This window comes from Lichenostomus cassidix, chromosome 24 (genome assembly GCF_008360975.1).
Source record: "Lichenostomus cassidix isolate B80296 chromosome 24, HeHo_3.0, whole genome shotgun sequence".
Taxonomy (NCBI): domain Eukaryota; kingdom Metazoa; phylum Chordata; class Aves; order Passeriformes; family Meliphagidae; genus Lichenostomus; species Lichenostomus cassidix.
In genome coordinates, this window is record NC_139504.1 from 6,509,152 (window position 1) to 6,533,938 (window position 24,787).

General features: G+C 52.2%; 1 protein-coding gene across 5 annotated transcripts in view; it reads left to right on the plus strand.

The window, feature by feature from the left end:
* The window catches only part of ZBTB16 (zinc finger and BTB domain containing 16), a 54,293-nt gene that overhangs the window by 22,659 nt on the left and 6,847 nt on the right, over positions 1 to 24,787 (plus strand). For 4 of the 5 annotated variants that reach the window (XM_085081909.1, XM_085081908.1, XM_085081906.1 and 1 more), the window contains exons 3-4: positions 3,945 to 4,042; positions 12,198 to 12,284. In XM_085081909.1, coding sequence (XP_084938035.1) covers positions 3,945 to 4,042; positions 12,198 to 12,284 — 185 coding nt within the window. Of the gene's footprint in view, positions 1 to 3,944; positions 4,043 to 7,387; positions 10,813 to 12,197; positions 12,285 to 24,787 lie in introns of those variants that run through there. The other variant, XM_085081910.1, reaches the window with a different exon arrangement.

Here is a 24,787-nt window from a genome sequence, read left to right on the forward strand (position 1 = left end):
GCTGTGCCCTGGCCCGGAGATGACAAAGTGCCCTTTAGTTAATTGCAGAACGGATTGCCTGGAGTTAAAAGTTCTGATTTATATGACTATGGCTCTAACTGCTCAATAACATGGGCCCGTAATCTACTTTCATTTCAAACAGAAGGGTGATTTATGGGGCAGCATGCCGCTTTAGCTCAGAAATGAGGTGTTCAACATATGCTCTGTTGACATAAATTTGGAATTTATCGCTCCTGTCAAAACTGCCTGTTGGACAAAGGTGCGCATTAAGGCAATAAATGGCTTGGAATAGTTTTCTGTCAAATTTCCTAACCATTGTATTCACTCTGTTTGAGGGGAAAAATACACACTTAAAAGTAATCAAACGGCCAAGAGCCATGCGTCTCGTTCAGCATGGAGGGAGGGGAGGGGGTCTCCTCCCGCTTCCCGAATGGGGTGGTGGGGAGGGGCTGGGATACGAGAGTTCCTCAAGTAAAGACAGCAGAAGGCTGTTTTACACAGGATTTTAAGCAGGCAGAGCAGATATTTGCTTGTGGTGGCAGTGGCACACTTGAAGTGGTCTTTAGGTACAAGGGCTGCAGCCATACCCACACCCCAAGGTGCTCCACCAAATTGCACACCCTGAGATGCTCTGCCAAGCCCCTGCATCCCCCAGGAGTGGTCAGTGGTGTTTGCCACCGACCTCGGCCTTTTCACACAAAGCACCCTGTGGGGAAAACTCATAATTTTTACACCGCGCAGTCTCGCTGGAGTCGCCGTCCCTTTGAAGTGCTTTTTGTGGGGCATTTACAGGCCTTTTTAATTACCGGCAGCTTGCGAGGGGCCAGCCTCTCGCCCAGCTTTTGTTTGCCGGTGCTGGGCGGGGAGGGGGTATGGTTAGGCTTGCATTCCGCCTGGAGAGCCCTTTGCCAAAGCCCTGTGCTGGGGCTTGCTTGGGGAGCTTGGATCCAGCCCTGGGACTCTGTACCATGGGCATCCTTGTTGCCCTGGGCATCCTCATTGCCCTGGGCCACCCTCTGTGCAGGAGCATCCTCCAGTGATATCTCACGACCTGGAGGCTTTGACTGACTTCGTTTCCGTGCACTTCAAGTGGGTCATTGAGTTGGAATTAGAGGAAAACCCTCTTTTTACAAAAAAGGCGCTTTTCCCACTTGCTCTCCATCCCATGGGCACCTTCTCGGCTGATGGGCTTGTAGGAGCCTTGCAGGAGAAAGGAGCACAATTTCAGCCTCAGATCAGAATAATAAAGCATGGTTTATCTTTTGGCACAGAGTTTGGGCAGCACTGGGATGTATTTTACGCCATTCACTCCCCCACCCCCTCTTTCTGGAGGCACAACTTCAGAAGCACATATTGATCTTTCCCCTCAGATCTTAACAGCCCGAGCAGCCGTAATACCTTGCTTACATCTGCCAGGTTTTTGTGCAGTTTTGCAACATCTCCTTAATCCGGCAAGCAGAAATAGAACATTTCAATCATATTTCGCTACCGGGAAATGGAGCAGATAAAGCGCTTTAAGACCTTGTTGAAAGGGACTGTGCAAGATGGCGAGTGATAAGAACGTCCTAGAAGCAGGCACTAAGCGGAAAACTTTTGTTGCTGCTGAAATTTCTTGATAGAGATATTGCAACTGAATTACTCCTTCAGCACCCCGGTGCCCCATTGAAACAATGTGGACAGGATGTGACTTGGAGACATTGTAGCACCCTGGGCAGTGGCAGGTGGGTATTTCCAGGATGCCCTGGCACCAGCAGTGCTGCAGGTCTCCTCATTCTCTTGTTTCTCCACTCTGCACTGGGAAGGTGGGAGAAGAGGTTGTGCTTGCCACAGGTTTGGGAGATGCAGAGGAAAGAAACTTGTCCTGTTTCTCTGTTTCTTGAGACTCACTTAGTAAAACTCCAAACTTCTGTGTTTGACATGAACTAATTAACCAATTAGACTGTAATTCAGGGAAAAGGCATTCTGGCCTCAGAAGGGGCAGTGCAGACCCAGAGCTTGCCTTGCTTTTCCTAACAAAATGGTTTGAACCCGGCATTAAGTGCAGGAGTGAGTGCAGCCCAAGCCAGGGAGTGTGACAGGCATGTCCCAAATTAAAAATGCAAAATGAGAAGGTTGTCACTTATTGAGCTGCTCGTTGGCAGCAGAGCCCTGTCAGGAGGCTGGTGTTTTATTTATTTTTCAAGGCGGATAAATCCTTTGGATTGTAAACCTTCTTGGCCTGAATTCGTGCATGACTCCTAATCCTCTGCTATGACACAGTGAATTCAGGACAAGCCTGATTAATAATTACATTATACAGCAAAGTTGAGAGTTGAAACCAACTCCTGCTTCTTTCCTCTCCCTTCTGCTCTGCAGCATTCACTCACTGCTGAACATCACGGAGTCTTCTCCTGCTCTGACTCTTCCCATGCTGCTGTTCAGTATCCTGCAAGGTGGAATGTAGGGCTGGCAGCCTGAGCCCCGTGGGGCAGGGGTGGTTTGGGGCTCCAGGCTCTCTGCAGCAGTGAGGGGTGATCCTGCTTGGAGTCAGAGCAGCAGCAGCTTTGCGCCAATAAAACTTACACCTCAGGGGAAGTAAAGCAGGCAGTCACAGGCGCATGGTCCTCGCAAGCCTGCACAGCTGGGGCTCAGCCCTCCCACGAGAGGGTCCACATCCAGCCCTGGACAGGACCATTCCTGTTTTATCTTTGGCAACAAGGCAATAGAAATACTCTCGTCCTGCTGTGGAGCAGTGATAAATGGTGGCTGCAATCAGAGGTCGGCACGCAGCGATGGGCTGTGCTACTCCTCAACACACACAAATACTTCTCTGTTTACAGCATCCGATGTTGAAACTTTGCACGTGCTGCTGTCCCAAGTCCTCCCCAGCCGCAGATCTGAGTGGTTCATGGTGACTGAGGGCTGGCAGGCAGCAGCCCACATGTTTGGAGCTCAGGGGCATTGATCAGTGTGGCTGTCAAGCACAAAGCCCCCATTCCACATGTTCCAGGCATTGCATCCCTCCATGCACCCTTAGCAACAGAGGCTGTCATGGGGTGCTCCTCTGTGGGGCAGTGGGGGCTGGTCCCAAAGGGGAGGGGAAATGGGTCTGGGGAGGCTGCCAGGGGCAGCAGCAATGTATTGGAAGCGAGATGGGATTGGATTGGGTTCATTGGTGGTTGTAGACTTGGACAGTGCTCCTTTACACTGCCTGTTAAAGGTCAGTCCGCTTGGTCCAGAGCTTGGTTACCCAAAGATGGAGCATCAATATCTTCACAGCAAAGAGTGGACAATAATGCAGAGTCTGGCCACAGTGGGCGAGCCTGGCACCTGTTGCTGTGATTGGTGCCTGTAGCCAGTGTCTTGGGCAGACAGGCCCCTCCTGGTCGCCAGGATGTGGGGGCTGCTCAGCCCCCCAGTGTGCTGTGGGGTGGGCAGTGCGGTCAGGGGTTGTGCAATGCTGCCCGGGTGTAGCTCAGTGTGTACCTGGGGCTGCCAGGAAACAGTGAGTGGCATGTTTCCTGCTTGCGAGCTGGTGGTTGTGTTTGTTGCTTGTGATTTGTGTCATGCTGAATTTGGATGGAAATTGGGATTTGGTTAGAAATGCACACAAACAACCTCTTAAAGTGGTTGGGTTTTTTTTGGAGAGCAGCGCCTTTTTCAAAAACACTCAGAACATGGGGAAGGAGTTTGCCAACACGGACTTTGCCTTAACTCCAGATTTCAGATTTACTTGGTTTATTAAAAGACTCCAACAATAGCAACATGACAAACACTGATGGGGAGAGGGTTGTCTCCTCAGTCCTGGGGAGTCCCCCCATCCGACTGCCCTCCCTGCAGTGCTTCTTGAGCCAGCACCGACTTTGGGAAACGTATGGGTTGCAGGAAGCACTGGGTGGTTTCTCAGCATTGTTTTGGGTCACTTCCCCCCATCTCACGACTAACCCTTCTTTGTTCTCCCCTAGGAAGCTGCACAGTGGGATGAAGACATACGGATGCGAGCTGTGTGGGAAGCGGTTCCTGGACAGCTTGCGGCTGCGAATGCACTTACTGGCTCACTCAGGTGTGTTGGGAGGGGGTGCTGGGCTGGGCGTGGGGGGTTGCTCTCTGTGTCCACCCAGGGATGCTGTGGCCACCCAGCTCACACGTCTCATCTTCAGCAGACACGTGCAGAGCCGGCTGCGCCCTTTTCTGGGCAGCACGTTGCAAACTTTTTCTCCAGTGCCCAGTAATTTGATTTATTTAAATTTTCTTTTTTGGAGTTTGTTTTCAATTCCTTAATTGTGGAAATATTTTCCAGACTAAGCAGCTCAGAATAACAAACTCTACATGCCACGCAGCTGCTCATGGTCAGCCCTACTCATAGCATGAGCATTGTTTCCACCTCGGGTCCCCGCCGCAGGTTCGTTAGCAAAACTGCAGAATTAGGCGTTCTCTGCCTAATGAATCCGAGTAGCAGGTTCACAGGCTGCAGGGCCTTTAATTAAATAGATAGGGGAGGACTGGAGCACTGCACTGGAGGGAAGACTTGTGCTCTGCAAGTCCATGTCAGCTGATGTTTCCCTTGGGGGTACAGTCCTGGCACAGCTGGCGGTCTGATGTGGAGAGCTGGAGACAGCCAAGGGACCCCTGGACCCAGACGCAGTCGGGAGTCCTTGTCCTCCTGCTCCGAGGACAGATTTCTGGGGGGTGGCAGGTACTGTAGCCACAGATCTGCTTGCACATAGATTGGCTGGGAAGCTGTATTATGTTTTAAATGCTTTTATAGACTTTTACATATTTTTTTACCTGTTTCCACTTTTTTTTTCCCCACTGCCTCTTGTTCCTGGGGTAGTGGGGGGTGATGCTTCTGGCCAGGTGCTGCTTTCTGGTTTTTAGGTCAATAGACCCAGCCTGACCCCATCCTCGTCCCACCACCGTTTGGGCCAAGCACCAGCTCTTCAGGGTGCATGCAGACAGCAGCAGGTTGCTGGGGGAGGTCCCTGGGATGCTGGTCCCCCCCAGCACTGGGGTTAAGGATGCTGGTCCCCCCAGCGCTGGCGCACATGGCTCATGTTTGTTATGGTCATGCTGGCTCACAGCCTGTCCCTGGCAGGCAGCCAGCTTTGTGGGTACAGTATGTACAGTGAACGCTGAGCCAAGCTTGTCATTGCACAGGATTAATTTTTTTTTTTTTTTAAATCCGGTGAGGACGGGGGGGGTGGGGAGAGCTCTGCCTCGCGCTCGCAAACAGCCACCGTGAATTCCAACGCTGTTATTTATTAAAACAGGAGACCTTTGCACCTCTTCCCTCGCCTCCCCCCACCGCCAGCCCTGGACGCAGTGAGGTTGTGCTGGAGCAGAAGTGTGGGGCTTGTTTTCATCTCTGAAGGCAGCTTTGCCTCCATACCAATGGACCATGTGTTTAACTGGGAGTTTGCTGTGGATGGCTTGTGCCCCCTGGCATCTTCTCCAGCCCTGGTGCCAAAGGGTTTACGGGGATTGATATCTGCAGCTGCCCCATCAAAGTGTTGATGGTTTATGGTAAAGGTTCCTAATTGAGGACCTGGTTGGGGACAAGCTCTGGGGGTATGTGGTGCTGTGGCAAGGTGGGCTGGGTGCACAGCACTATTGTGCTGCAGCCTTGCAGGTGCTGGTTAAATACTTGGCCCCTTCTTGACTCTCAGTATAAAGTGTAAATGTAAAGACTTCATGCCATGCAAAGTCTTTCCCTGCCTGCTGCCCGCACTGCTGGCAAGAGAGCTCTCAGAGGCCTCTAAGGATGAGACTGAGAGTTGCCCTTCTCCCAGAAAAGCAAATTGTCAGGAAAGGTGAGGTGGGAGACCCGGCTTGTCGGTGCTGTGGTTGACAGCACCATTGGTTTGACCACAGAGGCTGATCCCAGCACTGCTGCTCCTGCAGCTGCATCCTCCCCGGAGCTGATGCTCAGAGGGTGTTCATTCGCAGCCTGGGATGCTAGTTATTCAGAACCTGCTGTGAGCTGGGTTTGTTCCCCAGGACAGGGAGGAAAGGGGGTTTCTGCCTGGCCCCCCTTGCTTTGCCTCTCCATCCAGCAGAAATATCTGCTTTGGAGATGGTTGTGCAGCTCTTCTCCACTCCGGGCTGGGAATGGTGGGAATAGGTGACAGTGTGCAGGGATGCTCATGGGCAGCACAGGCAACATACAGGCAGCAGCCTTGCAGACCCCTGCCCTGTTGCCTCACACCCTCCCTCCCCACCCAAATATGCTTCTTCATCTTCAGGAAAGGCAGAAAAAAGCCCCAAGGTCCCTTTGGGTGATGGATGTGCTGTCCAGGAAGCAGGGGATACTGGGGGAGTGGGGTCCAACGTGCTGGTAGGGATGGCACCTCAGCAGGGAAGGGCACATCCCACCCTCGCCTCTCCCTGCCCAGTGGCAGAAGGGGCTCATCCCAGGCCATCCACCTCCACGGAGCATTGCCCCTCTCCCCCAGAGTCGGCATTCCCCTGCGCGGGTGGGATGACCGCAGAGGTGGGGTGGCCGCGGCTTTAGCCCCCTTGCCCCGGCCGGTACCCGCGGCGGCTCCCTGGGGAGGCCTCCACCCCCCCGCCCCGGCTGGCCGGCGTCCCGCGCTCGGTCCCGGGTGATGTCAGCGGCCTGCCGGCAGGTCTGGATGTTCTGCCAGCGTTCCCGCGTTTATGATCATCCGCAGATGTGCATCCAAGAACACACTGTACCCACAGCAGAAATTAATGCAGGCTTGACTGCCGGCCAAGCCGCGCACACGGGGGAGAGGAAGAAAGAAAACAAAAACTGTTTAATGCTGTTTATAAATTATACACTGGCTGATGAAAAATACATTTCTCTTAGCCCCCCCCCCCCCTCCCCTCCCCATCCTCTCTGCCTCGAGAGCCTAAGCTGAGACCAGAAGAATATGGTTTGCTTTTTAGCTCCTGTTTTGGCCGGGTTCCTGGACCTGGCCGCTGGGTCAAAGCCAGCTTCTTGCTTCTCCCCGCCCTCACCTGATGAAATATGTTTATTTTTCACCCACCATCTCTCACTGCTTCCTTGGTTTGGCCATCCCTTGTTATTGACATTACTGATATTATTGACATTATTGATATTATTGACATTATTGAAGGTGGGGTGCAGAGCGGGGCGCCAGGACCCCTCACACATGCCCAATGCATCCGATGTCCATCCATCTGTCTTGTTCCCTCACAATGTCTGTGGCCATCACTGCCCACCTGCTTTCTGCTGAAGGGGGGAAACTTCCAAAACTTCCCCCAAGGTCGAGGTGCTGGAGACCCCCCTCGCTTGGGCTGGGGGGTAAATGGGGCAGGAGTCCCCCCATCCCTGCCCACCCCTCCCCATGCGCTCGCCAGCCATTTACACAGCTTTTGTGTTGTTTTTTTTTAATACCACTAATGTTTATCATTTGCCCAACAGGCTTGACAGATTTTGTTTCCTGTCGAGCAGCGGCGGTGGCGAAGCCCCCCCGGTTGCCAAGGAGCCGCCTCCCCGCACCGTCACGGGCTGATTTGGTATTCCGCGCGGCGCCCCGCCGCATTTCTGTATGCAAGACAAAGTGTTTTGATGGAGGACGATTGCAGGAGTGTCTGGAGGCTGTTTGGAGTTTTATGGGCTGTGCAGTACGCGCCGTGCTCGCTCGCCGCGCGGGGCTGCCAGGGATGGGGTCTGTCATTTTTCCACTATGGAGAGGATGCTGCTGGAGAGAGTGGCACTGGCAGGGCGGCAGGAAAGGGGGTTGAGTAAAAACCTGCCAGTTTGGGCTCCCGAGCTAGAAATCTGCGTTTTAATTAATATTTTTAAAATGAAAATACTCCCTGCTCCACCAGCCCCTGTGTGGAGCAGGAGTTGGTGGCACTGCCTGGCCAAGGCTGGATGATGGTGTTGCCAGTGACCACCACCTCACCCACCCCTTGCTGGTGACCACCACCTCACCCACCCCCAGCTCCTGGTCCAGCATTCCGGGTGCTTTCCCAAGGCTCACCAGGGCAGCCCATGAGATGCTACCACAGCATCCTTCTCCAACTCATGGTCCCTCCTCACTCTGTAATGCCCACACCTCACTTCTTCTGATATTAATTATTGCCTTTCCATGGCACTTTGGGAAGCAGGAACTGAAGCTGACTCTCCAGGCCTGCTCTGCAGCTCCATCTTTTTTTGGCCCTTTTTGAGTTTCTCCACTGTATTTTTTTAGCACACAGATTTTCACGACTTATCTCTTCCACTTGAGTGAAACAGGGGAGAAGGGAAATAATAGTAGTAATAATAATAATGATAATGATAATAATAATAATAATAATAATAATAGCAGCAATAATAAAAATCCAAAAGTGGCTTGATGTGGGCAAAAGAAGAAAACAAGAGAATGGGGTAGAGAACAGGCTAAATTTAAAATTGTAATTGGCTGACTTCCACAGGCTTGCGGGTGTTTTAATGACTCATAATAACTTCATTTAAAACCAGCTGAGCAGAAAATAGATTGGAGAGGAGCCTCAGGCCATTATGGATTTGTTTTTTTTTTTTGACAAGCTCTGTTTTCGGCAGCCAGGAAGGCACTCGCAGAGGGCTCGGCTGCTGCGCTCCCCGAGTTGGTGGTCTGCCCGGCAGAGATTGTATAGAAAACGGGCTGGCTCTTCTCTTTTTTTCCCTTTTTTTTTTTTTTCCCACTGATTAAAAATAGATGCCTTGAGGTATTATTTTAGCATCACTGTGGTTTGGTGCTTTTTTTCTTTGCACTTCTGATGTGGTAAACGGAACATAAATAAAATTGTTTTTGAAATTACTGAATTAATTAGGTAGTAAAGCAATGGCAGTGCATAAATTTACTTGCCAATTTTTTTTAATCCATATTTCCCCCCCCCATCTCCATCTTTCCACCAATTACGACTGTTAATAATATATAATCCCAAATTTTTATTAATCCCTTCTGCTGAGGGAGGGGATGTCACATTGTACTGGCAGGGCCATTGTGCCAAAACAGCAGTGGGGAAGGTCAGATCCTCCCCCACCACTCTCCTCACCAATTTCCCATCTTCCTCCTCCCTTAGCCATCCTCCTCCTCCTCTTCCTCCAGAGGATGCTGGCAGCCCCTCTTTTTTCTTTATTCCTTCTCTTTTCCTGAGCTAGAGTTCAGAGTGCCTCTTCTGCAGCCGCTCGGCCTCCAGCCCCACGGAAGTTTCTCCTCCCCAATAAAGTTATTAGGTGATGGGTATTGGGAGGGACTGTTGGGATGATGGTGGCTGAAAAAAGATGAGCTCTGTCATCCAACCCACTGAGCTAAACCTGCCTGCTTGGGAGGGAGCTGCATCCCCTGCCTGTGTCCTGATCCATGGGACATCCCACACCTGAGAGCCACCATACACCTCAGCAGCCTGTTCCCTCACATTTCTTGGAGGGGAAATGAAATAATAGAATCATAGAGCCATTAAGGTTGGAAAAGACCTCCAAGATGGTGAAGTCCAACCTGTGTTCTGCCCCTCGTTGTGACTTTGCTGGGGGCACTGCAGACCTGGGCAGCTCCAGCTGTGCTTGGGGGGCACATGGGGCAGCAATGACTGCGCAGGTCATGCAGGATGGAACGGGCAGCAGCTCCTCACCCGTTCACACCAGGGACCTTTATTAGGCAGGGGCTATAAATTTGCTTGTGCGGATATAAATGTACGGCAGGGGGGTTGGTGCCAGCAGCAAGGCTCGCGCCAAAACACGGCCGATACTTGGCAGCACGCAGAGTCCCGTCCCATCCCATCGAGGAGATCATCCAGAGATATCTATATATTGTAGGCGATACGAGGCGCTGGCTAAATATACCCTGCACAAACCTGCGCGCGCGTTCGGAGAGGCTGATGGTTTCTGTTTAAAGCAGGGAGAAAGGCAAGGGGGGAGAAGAGAGCCCTGCCATGAGCTCCGCTTTCCAACGTGTCCTGCTCCCTTTCATAACAAACAGCAAGCCGTGGTGGTTTTTTTCTGAGCGCTGTTATAATAAGCTCAGATGTTGGATGACATTTTTCCCGGTGACTCACATAGTAAAATTAACCTTGAACTATTTACATATTCAATCGCCGCCCTCCTCCTCCTCCTCCCCCTCCCCGCCGGCGTGTGTACATTACAGGAATTCTGGCTCCGTATCAGTTTTTGTTTTGCTGATGAGAAAAGAAAAAAAAAAAGGGCAGAAAAAACCTCCCCCCGCCTGGAGTACACATCTACTTGAGGGAAAGAACACGCAGTCCTGGCCTTTGGAAATTGGCAGGCGGCGTGCTGTTCCCGCGCTGATAAGAGGTACTGTAAATAAAACTGTACGGCAGCGCCTGCTGTAAATGCCCCGCGTCTGTACTCATTGTTCTGACAGCTCCGGCTTTTTTTGGGTCCGCTGTTTTGGTACACACTGTGCTTCCTTATGTAAGCCAGTGCACCCGGCTCCTCCCTGTGTTCGCCCTGTTTATTTTCGCCTCGCCAGGAATTTTTCCTCCCCCCCCCACCCGCCCCCCAGCCAGATGCTGGCTGCCTTTGCCTCGCCTGGCTGTGCCTCGCTGCATCTCTGCAGCCCCTCTGGCCACAGCTTGGGGAGGACACTGGCACGTCCCTGCTCCCCACTCATCCTGTGTGGAAATGGGGAAAGGAAAAGCAAGCCCCGTGTTCAGCAGGAAGTGTCTCAGTTCGTGGATGCAGCAAGCCCCCCCCCAAGCACAGGACCCCCAGCACTGGCGGTGCACAGCTGCAGGGAGGGGGCACACGCCAGCAGCCACCCTGCCCGGGGAGGACCTGTTGCTGCCAGGTTGTTGCATCCTCACGGATCATGGGTTGCCGTATCCTCATGGATCACACTTCACTGCGGTGGGGCCAGCAGAGCTTCGAGTGGCGATGGAGAGCCATTGCCTTGGCAACTGCCGGCTGCACATTGCCCGCACGGCGTGCCGAGCTGGGGGCAGCCCGCACTGCTGCCCTATGGATCCTGCCCCTCACCGCCCCGGCAGCTTCTCCCCATCCCAGCACCTTCATGGACACACTCCCCTCCCTGCTGTGCCCGAGGAGGGGACCTCTGGCAGTACCCACATCCCAGTGATGCCCCACATCCCTGATGGCATCCCAGGCACATGGTCCCCTGGCTGGTGGCATGTGTGAGGGAGTCACCCCAGAGCACCCCAAAGTTTTGGGTGTGTTTGCCCCTCTGGGGCAGCCAACAGCCCAGGTGCACTCAGGTTGTTTTGAATGCAAACTTGACATCGCAGTGAGGGCGGCGGGGAACAACATATGCACAGTAAACAGGCAGACTGTCATATTGATTAACAGATGAGACCTCTATTATCGATCAGCTCTTGGCGAGAAAATTTATCACTTTTAATTTCGCCGCTGCCAAATATTTCTGCCTGCGAGCCAGCCGTTACTGAGACAATTTAAAGGCAAAGGAATTCTCTTTCCAACGTGTCTCATGATACCTCTCCCTATTGCCTTCTTTACTCATCTTTCCCCAAATCCCACCATGACAATGGGACAGACGGCTCAGTGGGGTGGGAAGGAGAGGGTAGAGGCATTGTGGACCCCTGAAAATGGGTAGCAGAGTATTCTGCAGGGCAGTGCCCCTTCCTTGAATGCTGCTCTGTCACATTCAGCTTCTCACAACAGATGAATCAAACCTTGAAATCTAAGAAATGGGGCCGTGGCTTTGTCCTGCAGCGATGCTGTTGGATATGGTGTGCCATTAATCTGGTTTCATCTGGAAGTTACTTATCTGCTGCTGGGCATCCTGGGTTTTTCCTCACCCAAACCAGCAGCACATGTTGATAGTAATTTTCTAAGATTTGCCCCAGTTCCACATCTCTTTCAATAGTCGAAGATGCCTCTGATCTTCTCACTCAGTTGTCCCATTCTATCCACAACCCTGAATAGGTGCATCTTTGGGTACCGGCAGCAGCAGCCACGATGGGAAGGGACAGGAAACCAATTTCAATTGGATCAGTTACAGTGCTAATGAAATGCATTGATATTTAATGATTTTTTAAAAAAAAAATAATCTTTGCCTGGCAAGCAACTCCATGTTTTGCTGTGATGTGCAAGGAACAGGAGCACAGGGCTGAACAAGGCACTGCTTTTGCTGGCTGCACAGGGGACATTAAATGTGAAACCCCTCCATGGCACTGGTCCTGCAGTGTTGATGGCAGCAGCAGTGTCCATGTGCACATTCAGGTGTCTTTCTGTCCCTCGAGTAACCCTCCTCTCCCTTTTCTCTCCCCAGCGGGTGCCAAAGCCCTGGTCTGCGATCAGTGTGGCGCCCAGTTCTCGAAGGAAGATGCCCTGGAGACGCACCGGCAGACGCACACCGGTACGTGGCCCTCCCCATCCACCCTTCACTTAGGCACAGGATTTAACATTTGGGCTGCCTTTGTCACCCTTTGCCTAGCAGAGGGCTGGACCCTCAGCATTTTCTGCCCTGCCCATGCAGCCTTAGCTCCTCTTATACTAATGCATAGGTTTAGGCACCAGTTGGTGCAGTGCCATTACTTTGTTGCTCAGCATTAACATGGGAAGCAATGGCAGAATAAACATTAGGTCGTTTGTCCTTTCTGGAAGCAAAGCTCATCCCTGTCCAAACACCTCTCCGAAGTTGGTTTCTGACATGTTTCCACTCTGGCACTTCCCAGCCCTTCGACGGTGCCACCATCAGGAGCACAAGGATCTCTTTATGCCTCTTGCAAAAGCCGCCGTGCCTGGGAAAGGTTTGCTTGGGGAAATTCACAGCCGGGCAGTCCCAGGTGGAGTCCTTCACCCTCCAAATCTAGGCTGGAGCAGGGCAGAGTGCCTGCTCCTCCTGTGCTATATCAGGAGTGGTTTAACTGAGCACAGGTTCATCTTTCAGTGCTGAAAGCCCTGATAAATGCCACTGGCAGTGAGTTTGTGCTCAGGGCTGGCACAGAGAACCCAGCCAGCTTCACACCGGGGGTGCGAGGATCGATGCAAAGTGCTGTGTCACCGGGTGGGAATGGCTCCGGCCGTCACCCTGTCATGGAGCTGTGCTGGCCAAGCACCAGTCCATAAATCCTAAAGTACTTGCCCTCCCTGTCCAGAGCCATACCTCTGGAGGCTGAGCTTTGCTATTCTGGGTCTATTTAGAAAACCTGTATGCTGTAGACTGAGGAGGGGGAGAAGGGGTTGTGAAGAGGCAGCCAGCACAGTGAGAGACTGGCTGCACAGAGATGAGCAACCCAAACCTGGCAGGGGGTTCAAAGTGGCCAAATAGCAGCTAGTTCCCGCTTTCCTTCTACTTCCCAGACCCACTGAGCATCCTGGGGTTACCAGTGGGAGCCCAGCCGTGGAGCTCAATGATGCCTGCACCCAAAACCATCCTGCAGATGCAGAGCAATTTGGCTCACAACCCTGACACTCCTGGAGGGGTTAAATCTCCCTTGGCTGATGAATCCTTGGGGCTGAACTATGCCAAAGCTCAAAGGGCAACGGGCAACCAGAGCAGGGGGACGCAGTTACCCAAGGGAAGCTTGCCATCACCACTTCTGGCTGTAAACATGGCAGAGAGGGGCTGGGTGGCCAGGGCAGCCAGAATGAATTGCTTCCTCTCCTCTGCTGGCATGGAAAGCATCCCACCCCTGACTTGCTATAATTAACCCCCTTCCCAAATAACAGCATCTCCCAGAACGGGTTTGTTTTGGGCATCCTCCCTTCGCCCTTAGCTGTAGGTTGGCGGGCAAAAGACCTTCCAACTTTCCAGGTAAAAGAAATGCATAACCCTTTTAGTAAAGAGGCAGGTAGAGTCCTTCAGGGATGGCATCAAAAGCTGAGCAGGGTGTCTGGTACAGGCTGTCCAAACCCACCGACTTTACTCAAAAACTGTTCAGGGGAGATGTGGGACCTCTCCAGAGACAGTCACTCAGTCACTGCTTCCCCACATGACTTAGAGCCCTGGAGTTTTGTGCAACAGATGAAGGGTTCTCGGGGTTTCCTTTCAGCATACAGGACTATATCTCAGGTGCACTGCCAGCACCCAGGACCCCCTTCATGTTATTTCTTTTCCCAATGCCCTCCCTGCTGCTTCAAATGACAGTAACACAGAGCCAGGCTTTTGTACATGTGCTGCATCAAGCACTGCTCCTCTCTACAGCAGGAAACTGACACCCCACTTCCTCAGGCAAGGCAAAAACAAGAATAAATACAAAAAAATAGTTCCTGCTTGTAAGCACAGCACTGGCAGTGCTGAGTGCAGCCCCATCGACACAGGGCTGAGACGCCCTCTCCGGGTGTGCGCTGTCCTTGGCCCCTGTCCCGCCGCAATAGGAAAAGCAGCAACTGTTTTGGCTCATCTTCCAGCAGCACAAGCTTGGTGCTGGAGGGGAGAGCATGGAAAATTCCTTACCCTTCTCCTCAAATGTAGAGGAAAAAACAGAATGCATTGAGATGGCAGCCTGAGTAGCCCCAGGCAACACCGCTGGGAGTCGGGATGTGCACATGGGTGGTGTTCGTGCTAACAGGTTTTGGGCTCCTGCCGACGTTTATAAATATCAGAGGTGACTCGTCTCGAGTTTCCTCCCGTGTGCCAAGGCAGTTAGCGCACGGCAGCCGGTGTCAGTCAGCGGGACAGCACGGATTTACTCCTGACCCAATTTCACATGGGCATGATCGACACCTAATATAGAGTGTGTTTGCTTGGGTGAGTTAGTTGGCTCTTTGATTTGTGGGGTTGGCATGCCCCCGGCTGCGCCGCCAAGGATGCACAGGACCTTTTAGTCTCCCTTCCCACATCCCATGCTTGAATCCCTCATATCCCTCGCATCCTCTGCCCTGAGACACCACTAGCAGAAAAGAGTTAATAAAACCAACATGTAACTGAAAATTGAAAAGCTCTGTATCTTCCCCCCTTTCTTCTCCCCCCGTCTTTTTTCTTTTGCTGGGATGTTGGTAGCGTTTTGATTTAATAGTTGGCCAAACACAAGGGTCTATTTTATTCAGAGTTTACAGGCCTCAGGGCTGTTATTCCTCCAAATTTAATAGCATTGAAATTGCAGGGTTGGCGATAATTTGCCTATCACTTTCTGCTCTCCCATTGATGTTTATTGTCAGCGGGATGGAATCTCAATCCGATTCACTTAGATAACATGTCTGTTAAACATTTAGATAATTGTGCCATCATTAACTTGTCACATTATTTTAGAGATTCAAAACAGTCGTGCAGTATAAGCGGAGGTACAAAGGGAGAAAAATCTGGCATGTGAGAGCAGGAACCCAGGAGTGGAGGTGGCAGGTTGCCCCCACGCTGGGTCCCGTGGCAAGTGTTGCTCAACGACCGCACAGGGATTTTTAAAAATTTTTAAATCATTTTTGTGTTATATGCCACAGCTCTTGGTGTTTTTCCATGGAAGAGCATCCCAGCAACCCCGTTACTGGCTTGGGTTTGCCAAGGGATGTGTGGGAGCCTGGAGGATGTGGAGGGGGCATTGCGCCGGAGCTGCACTGTCACACGGGCACATGCCACCCCTATTCTTGGCAAAGGTACATTGAGTCAAATTCATTACATATTTGTCGTATCTCCTCACATTTGCCTCGCTTTCTCTGCCCCAAAATGGTTCCAGCCCAAAACCTGGCAGCAGTGCTGCAGATGAATGGCACACTGTTTCTTCCAGTGTGGAAATGACAGATTTTGAGCAAGTGGAACATAACACGTGAGTTTGGTGATGTGAGCCATAAATCACATTAAAACACAAATTCTGTTTGCCTCACCCTCAGTATGGCACTGCAATTAATGGTCAGGCCAGTGCTCCGCTGGGATGCTGGCATGACTCTACTGGTGGCTGGGGCTTGTCTTAGTGGTGACACTGGCCACCAACAGCTGTCTGCAATGTCCCTGCTCCAACTGCAGATTTGGAAGATGCTGTTCATGGCATGTCCTGCTGCATCCTCTTTGACAGCTTGATCAGAGCAGTGCCTGGCACAAGCAGCCAGCACGAGCAGCTGGCACATTTCCTTACCAAAACCAACCCAACGTCTTCTTGGGCTGCCTGTGACTTTCTATTACCATTTCACGGGACTCAGGAGGGTTTTCTGAGAGCAGCCCAATGAGGCTTTGGGGGGAAATACCTCCAGATCGTGCTTTTCTCCATTGCTAGAGATAATGCACTGTAGTATTAAGTACGCTTAGAGGTAATTATCCCTCCTGTGCTCGCCTCAGCTTCACAGTCCCGGAGGGGGGAGGGAGCACCGGCAATGCTGTACTGTGATGGACAGTCGATGCTTTGCAGATTTTCTGTGGGGTGCGAGAGTGGATTTTGGATGCTCAGGTGCCGGCCTTGGCTTACAGAGGGTCTGGGGGCAGCAGGTCCTGGGGGTGCAGCACAGAGCCCCTTTGTTTGACAGTAATGTCCTGTGACAGCGCTTGAAATCTGAGTCCTGGCGCGCATTCCTGCAGCCGGGAATCTCCCTGCCTCCCAAACCACGGCTGCTTCTGCCACCTTGACAGCAAATGGCAGTAAGAATTTCCTGTGCTCCTAGGTGCACACATGGGGAAGTGTGATGAGGCCAGGCATCGTGCAGGCTGATGGAATCACCAAAACAAGTGAGGATATGGGAATGTGGCAGAGCCATGCAGCCGCAATGGCATCAGGGCCAATGGTCTGCCTTTAATTTTCCTGTGCAAATACTATTTAAAGCACGATGAGAAAAGCCCTCTTGCTAAGCTACGGAGAAATCTTTCTTGTCCTTTAATTCTAGATGAAGGGGATTAGTGTGAACATATTTAACCTCTGACCCGTGGACAAAAGCATTATCAAATTTAGTTGCCAAGTGGCTCCCCATTTAACCAAACCAGTGCAGTATCACAGCAAGTTTTTTCCCTTCCCTCCCTTGAAAGCTTTAACATCCATTGTTGCCCTGGAGCACGAGAGGGACTTGGCAGCTTTCCTCTGCTAGCATTCAGGGTGCTGGTCAGAGCCCCATGAGGGAACACAGCATGACATGGTAGTCACTGCTACAACCTGCAAAGACTTCAGAAAGGCAGCCCCAAAAAAATCAAAGCCTTCTGCAGATGGGGCTGGTTTCTCCCTGGTTTCTGCATGCCCAACTTAGCACTGGCCTCACGTCCACCTGTGGTGGCACAGAGGATGTTTAGCCGTCTCTCCGGAGCACAGAGAGATGTCTCTGTATCCCTTTGCTCTGGAGCACAAGGGATCAGCTATGGCAAGCTTGAGGATGCTCGACATTTCCATGCTGGGCTGTATAAAAGAGGGATGAAACACGGTCTCAGAGGCGGCCGGGGTCTCCTGGTCCAGCAGAGGAATGCCGAGAGGGGCCTCCCGTCAGGAGCCGGTGTCCGTTTACAGTGCATCTCTCATAAACCCGGCGGCGGGGGCGAGGGCAGGGGGACCGGCCCTCCTGGTATGTGATTGATTATCTGGTATTTATGCCATTGAGGACTTTTCAGCGGCTCGGGGTCAGGGGGTCATCTCATGTGTCTTGCTGCAAATCCGCTTCCTTTTGTACAGTGCGGGCTGGGTGAGCAGACACACAAAAACAGCTTTTTCTTTTCCTTGGGAAAAAGGGGAGGGGGGCGGGCTGGTGTCAATGAATTTTTTTTTTCAGCCTTTCCTGAATAGTGTCCTTTTTAATTCCAAAGAACTTTTAATTAAAAGTAGCAGGAAAGTTCATCTCGACAAGGTTTAACTTACCTTAGCAGTTACTTTTGTCCCCCAGGATTCGCATCTCCCCGCTTTACAAAAAACCCCCAAGAACTGGGGGCCAGGCTGCGCTCGGTGCCGCTCCACATCTCCCCGGCTTTGCCGAGGGGGCCTTTTCATCTTTTCTCTTTTTTTAATGATGGGGGTGCAGGAATAATAAGCAGATGCTGCGAGTCCCGGCTTTGTGCCTCACGGCAGCCGGTTGCTCCACCAGCAAGGCTCTGCTGGGCAGCCGCCTCAGCACCAAAAGGGTCATTCTGTTGGGTGGGATGTGAACCTGGCCAGGAGAGATGCATGAGTGGAGCAGATTGGCAATGGGCAGATGCTGCTCTGTGCCAGGTTGGAGGATGGCAGTGGTGATGGTGATACTGGTCTCCCATGAGAAGATCCCTTGGTCTCCTCGCCAGAGCTCTTTGTTGGGAGATGGAGCAGTTTCTGTCAGTTTCAGTTGAACTATGGTTCAGAAGCAGTGGGGGAAATATGTTGGGTTTTCAGCAGAAAGTCAAATTGTTTTTTCAGCTGGTTTCAGTCCAAATTCCAACTGGGAAGAGGAAATCTGGGAAGCTGGTGCGGTGATGACGAGTAAGTGTATAGATGACAGCTTCTCATCTGATGCAGCGGCCAGAAATGCCACTGTGATTTGCCGCTGGTTGCCCTAGTGAAACTGGTCCTCAGGAAGGGCAGAGGTGGTCCTGCAGTGCACAGCTTCCTTGGGAATGTCAGGGATGAACCTGGTGTTCTACAGAATGGGATCAGCTTAGGGGAAAGTAGCACATAAGGGAAGTGCTGCTCATAGATGCTCAGATACCAGATTAATGTGTTTTGGCCAGGTGATGTATTTTCCCAGGGAAGGGGGCAGCTTCCTATCGGTACCTTTAGGGCTCAAACAGCTGAGTGACGATTTTTACCAAGGATGATCATGAGTGAGGCTGCCTAATGGTTTTGATATATATTGATATGTTTTGATAGACATCCAGTACAACAAAAAAGCTTTGAGGGTTACAGTTTTGCAGGGGGAGGTGCCTCCAGCTTCAGCCAGGCTTTAGGGATTGCAAACAGCTTCAAACAACTGTTTGGCCCGAAAAAATGGCAATTGCACTGGAGAACACAGCGCACCATAAGTGTGAAGTGTCTGCAGTGCAATCCCAGGCTAGCAGCATTAAGAGCTCAGGACTTCCCATCTCCCCCAGCTGGGAGGCAGAAATGCAATAAAAAGGATTGGCCCTTAAAAACTCTGCCAGGTTTGCATAGCACTTGGTTTCTTCAGGAAGAGGAGGAAAGCCGGCTCAGGTTCTGTCAGTAAAGGCTGGGGGGATGCTGACCATGTCCATTCCTTCCAAAGCCAGGGGACCATGTTCAGGGAGCATACCAGGGAGCAGAGGCAGCGTTTTCCAGTGCTGGAAGGGGTCAGGCATGCAATGCTCCATGGTGGCTTGTTCTGGGAATAGGGGTGTGTCTGGACCAGTGCTGTCCTCTAGGAGCATCCCTCACAGGCCAGGAGCTGCCCACATCCCTTGGATTGCATCTCCATGGTGGGCTCAGCATCCTGCCCCAGAGATGGCGTGAACGCTGTGGTCCCCCACAGCAGCTGATCCCACACACCCCTAAAAAAGCATTTCCCGTTGAGTGCCCTGTTTGGGCCCACAGGCAGCCGTGGAGCTTCACCCCGCGCGGGTCCAGCTGCCGCCGTGATTGACGCAAAGCCAGTCTATAAATAAAGTCTTTCTCTCCTCTCATAAAGACTTTGCGGTTTAGTTTGCTTTCAAGGTCAAGATCAGACCTTTCTAAATAAACACATATCAAAGGATCATTAGCGGAGCAGCACTGTTAAATTGAGATATTAACTTCTGTCAGCCGCGCGTTTCCTTTTTGTTCTGTAACTCGCGACTGCGGCGGGTTTTTATTATTTTGGCCCTAGGCGGTAGCATCTGGCTTCTGTAGAGACTGTAAAAATTAAAAAGCAACACAAATCATTGCAAGAGAAAAGCAGTAAATTCAATGATAAGAATTTAAAATTAAAATGTTTCGGCGCTTTTATATTCTGCAAAACATGAAACGAATGAGTTGTGTGCCTGTTGCCATAAAGCCACTGCCGCTAATCGTCGCTGGGCTGCTTCCCTCCCCACACGCGCCTTCGTAATCGCTCTGCCTGAGCAATCGTAGGAAACGTGGTGAGGGAAGGTGATGATGATGGCAATGGTGACAGTGATGGAGATGGAGGGCGGCAGGGAAGGCACAAGATGCCAGCGATTGGGCATGGGGGAGCAGCAGGCCCCCAAAAGGGAGGCAAGAAGGGGATGCTCTTGTCCCACCACACTCAAAGGACGATGGAGAGGTCAAGCTGCGAGAGTGTGACTAATGAGCCGGGTCACCAGGATACGGGACCACATTGTCCCCCAGGTCCAGATGGCCTCTGGAATAAATCAGTCCCAGCAGGCATGAGCTGCCCATGCCAGAGCTGCAGCTCAGGGCCTGATGCCCACTGCCCAGGCTGCTGCAGCATTCCAGATATCCTCCATGTGTATCCTGCCCTGGGCAATGGGGAGAGCAGGAGCATGGCTGGGTGGGAAGCAGCCCTGTGCCTTGCTGCAGGAGCAAAAAATGAGGCATTTAGGTTTGGGGGGTTTGTTACCCTGTGCTTGCAAGGTCAATGTCGTACAACGGCTCTGAAACACCGGAGTTTTCCTCAGCATTTGTAAAAGTGTGAGCTGGCATGGAGGCGGCAGGCAGTGCTAGAAGCTTGCCCTGCCCTCCTGTTGCAGCTAGAGTGGCTGCATCCAGCCCAGGAGGAAGACCAGCAGGGGCAGGAGAGTAGGCAGTGCTGGCTGCTTTTTAAGAATTAATTTGCCGTAGTTGGTTAAAGTTGGGAAGAAAGCTGTGCCATCTCTAAGTAAATAATAATAATCAAACAAATGCCCCCTTGGGACAAGTTGCCTTCCATAAAGATGTTAATTAGCACAGAAGCCAAGTTGTGGAGTCCAGAGGCAGCCTTTAAAACTGGGATGATTTGGTGATGCTGGCACAAAATGCATATGTGTCCTGTGTTTATCATATGGAGTTTTTCCCCTGCTTTCTCCACTGAACCACGAAGGTTGTAGGGGCTGTTTGGCTCAGCACAGTAATGAATGCCACCACCACCCCTCAATAGCACTGGAGCAGGTGGTGGATATTAAACAGCTGGCTTTGCACCACACCCCTACAAACCCATGCATCCAGGCAGGCATCTGCAGGTGTTGTGTCCCAACAGCAGCATTCAGGGAGGGCTCCTTTGCACCTGCCCATGAGTGCACTTCGGTGCTCCCACCAAAAACGCCGCTTTGAGTTTCATAATTATCCCAAAAAATCCCAACACTGGAACTGAACTAATCTTACCCTGCACGTGCATTCACCATTGTCCTGGGCAAAATGCAGCCTCAATGCTGGTGCCACCACCAGTGTCCCCAGGCCTGTGCTGATGCTCACTCTTCTGCCCGTCCTTCATCACCCATCCTTCCCCTCAACTCAGTGAGAGCAGGATGTGCACAGTGTCCCCAGGGTCCCTTGTGCCAAGCTAAGCCGGGCACCTCCAGGCTGTCCTTCAGGCCAGCTGTGCCTGGGCTTGGGTGCTGGAGCTGTGACAGGGATGCTTCAGGCAATGTGCCCCTTGCTGCTCCCAACCTTCCTGTGGACAGGGCTGAAAAGGAGGGTTCTCTGCCACTCTCTGGCTGCCATTGCCAATGGCACCTTCCTCCCCAGTGCTGCTGCTCCTGCACGTTAGGGCCTGCAGCTTCCCCTGCAGCACCAGTGAGCAGTGTTGGCTGATAGGGAGCCCTTGACATGCTGACAAAAATCGTCAAATGTGCCTGAAATCTCATCTCAGGAGAACCGACAGCCCTCGGGCTCCTGCTTTACGTGGCCAGGATGTTTTGGAGCCATTCACATTCATTGTAAGGACACCAGCAGTGTCAGCTCACCTCTGGCACATGCATCATGTAAGAGATGATGTTAAACATGAAGAGTGAAGGAAGAGAGAGCCTTGTGGGAGACCCTGAATCAGCAGGACATGAGTCGAGGGTTTGGGGTTTTAGGGTGTGTGCATGAGGCAGCAACAGGCTCTGTCAGCATCCTTTGACGTGAACATGCTCATGTCCATGATAATGCTGGAGCCTTCCCAATGTGCCCCTCCACAGCCTCTCATTCCATGTTCCTGATTATTGCAACAGTGGATGGATCTGCCTCGTTTTTCGGGTCTGATAACACAGCTCTGAGGACAGGCAGGGAAAGATGACAGTGTTGTGAAGAGGATTCAAGGAGGGGTGGTTTGGTTTGCGCATCCTGACATCGGCACCACGTGCCTGGGGACTGCCAGCCCTGTGCTGCTGCCGTGCTGGGGCTCAGCAGGGATTGCTTCACCAGCATGGTGGCACTGCTCCCCTTTGTCCCTCCTCCCCTGCTGCCACAGCATCCCCGAATCACCACATGCCCAGCCACACAGCAGGTCTGGGCTTGGCAGTGCTGCTGGGGGCTCTGGGGGGCCGGTAGGCTGGCACACGCAAGCGTGCTCTAGCGTGGGGGGAAAAACTTGAAGTCAAATGTCTGAAAGTCAGATCCCTTTTTAGTATGAATTTGCTGTATCTCATTCTGAGCACTAATTCCAATTTAATTGCAAGTGGCCTGAAGCCTCTTCAATAGGAGTAACAAATGGTTTGATTTTGTAAACTTCATCAGACTGCATTTTAAATGCGACACACTAGCCCGGCTCGAATGCCAATGAAGCACTGAAGTAGCTCTCTGTTTACTAATTATCCGTTTTTACTTCAAGCCACGCTGGCTGGCTTGTCTGATTAAATCGGATTTGTGGGATAGAGAACAGCTAGCAGAGTTTTCTCTATAGTAAACGAGATTGAAACTGTGGCCCGCCTGGCTGCACACTGTAAATTATATTTCCTTTTAAAGGGGACGTGTCGCCTTTCTCCTGCGGTGCACCTCCCGCATCCGTAACTCCGCCAGAGCCCAGTGCCGAGGGAGACCCACCCCACCCTGCCTCCCTCACCCGTCGCCACACCAGTTTTTAGTTTAATTCCTGCTCTGCTCTGGCAGAGGCAGCAGGCAGGAGGCGGTGCTGCGTTCAACGCCACGGTGCTGCAGCATCCCTCGCTGTGACTTGGATGGGGTGCACTGTCACACGTCTCATCTTGCTCGTCATCACGTCTTTGGCTATTGCGCTGCTTTGTATTAAGCTGCTGGAGAGCAGGGATGTGCTTCTCCAGGCTTTCAGCTATAGGGTTTTCCCTCCCTCCAGCAAGCATCCCTCCCCTAAAAATCAGTTTTGGGATCACCTCCTATTTAAAAAGGCCCTGCAAGATGTGGCCAACACACTTACCAAAAGAGCATCTATCACCCAAATGACTCCAGCTTCCACCTCAGAACCCTGTGGCAGTGCCAACAGCTGCCCCACTAGAGGCTTACAGCTGCTGGCACAGCATTGCGTCTGGCAGGGACACAGCAACTGGGGACAGTGGGCAAAGGTGGCAGCTGAACGCAGCTTGCAGGGCTGTGCTTAAACCTCCCCAGTTGCTAAGACTTCAATTCTCCGAGCTTGACCTGCGCCGCCCCCTCCCTCGGTATCTATCTTTGTGCCCAGGGGCTTTTTATATTTTAATTTGCTTTTGAACGTCCTGCAAAATTAATGGCGCACTCGGGGCCATTGTGCGGTGTACAGTAGAGGGAAGGGCCGTCGGCGCCCGCCGAGAGCCAGTGCGTTTCCCGGGGAATGAATTGCTCGCCCGCCTTCACCCCTTTTAATTGTTGACAGTAAAAAGCGTTTAAATGCTGCTTAATTTGTAATCATCTTCCTGCAAAAAGGGGAGAAACCATTAAAATGTCAGGGAATTGAATAAATCCGTCTCTCACTGATTTGGGGCGGCAGCATTTCTTTATCAGGGGTGATTTTTCTTCCAATGGCTGAGGGCTGGCTCGGGGCTTCTGTGGCTGGAGCCCAGGGATGTACTCACAGCAGGACACAGGGCTGAGCCCTGTGTCACCCACTGTGGCACCCTCTCGAGAGTTTTGCCCTTTTTTCCCACCTCTCATCTTCTCTCCAAAGCCATAGTTGACAAGTAGCTCAAAAAAAATCAAGCCGCTTGAAGGCTGGCCGTGGGACAGCACCCAGCAGAGCCCCAGCGTGGTGCCTGCCGCACCCCTTGGCTGCTGGAGAATGTCGTCTGCGGAGCCTCAGGGCTGGGAGGTGCCTGAGCTCTGTGCTCCATGTCCCGGTGCTGGGATGCAGGGCCATTTCCCGTATCCTCCACCTCTGCGCCCAGCTGGTATCAGCCTTTGTGTCACGCGGATGCTCCACTCTCAGAGCGCAACTGGCACCCGGTGCCTCCACAGACCATACCAGTACACATTGACCTCCCAGTTCGGGGTGTTTATTTATTGATGCATTACTTGGGAAAAAAAAAAAAAAAAAAAGAGACAGAGAGCTAGAAATTAAAAACTGCGTTTTGCAGGTCCCGGGAAGCAGCACCTGGGGGATGCCCAGCTCCAGCAACCAGCCCTGTTCCCCCATGTGTGCACGAGGCAGCTCATCCCCATCACTGCGGCTGCTGGAGTCAGCCCATTTTTTTTTTTTTTTTCAAGCGGGGGCCAATTAGTTTCACAAATGAGGGCCCTACGGTGCCAGGGAGGATTTGTTACGGCCCCGCGCGCCGGCCCGGCGGCATTGTCCTGCCCTCCGCCCCCACGGGAGCCCATTGTCCCCAGCCCCAGCGGGGGCTGCTGGCGGCAGATTTATCGGGGCCGGCGTCCCGCCGGCCAGGGCCTCCGCTCCGCAGCTGGCCGCGGCGCTGGGGGCTCAGCCCTGAGGACCTTTGACCCATCCTGCTGTCACCGCCGGGGCTGCTGAGGGCCGCGGGGCCACATACCTCTTGGGATTTGCTTCTCACTGCCCGTTTGGGGCTGCATGCTTTTTTTTTTTGGCTTTTTTTAAAATTTTTTTTTGTCTCGGGAGCATTTTGTCCGCAGCTGCGTGGGGGGCACATGAGCCTGCACCCCCCCCAGGATAAGTCCCTGCAGAGGGAGAAAGGCAGCTCCCATGCGGGGCCACCTCTCTTGCTCTTTTATTCCCATTTCATTGGGGTTTTTTTCAGATTTCAGAGCATTTTGGGTA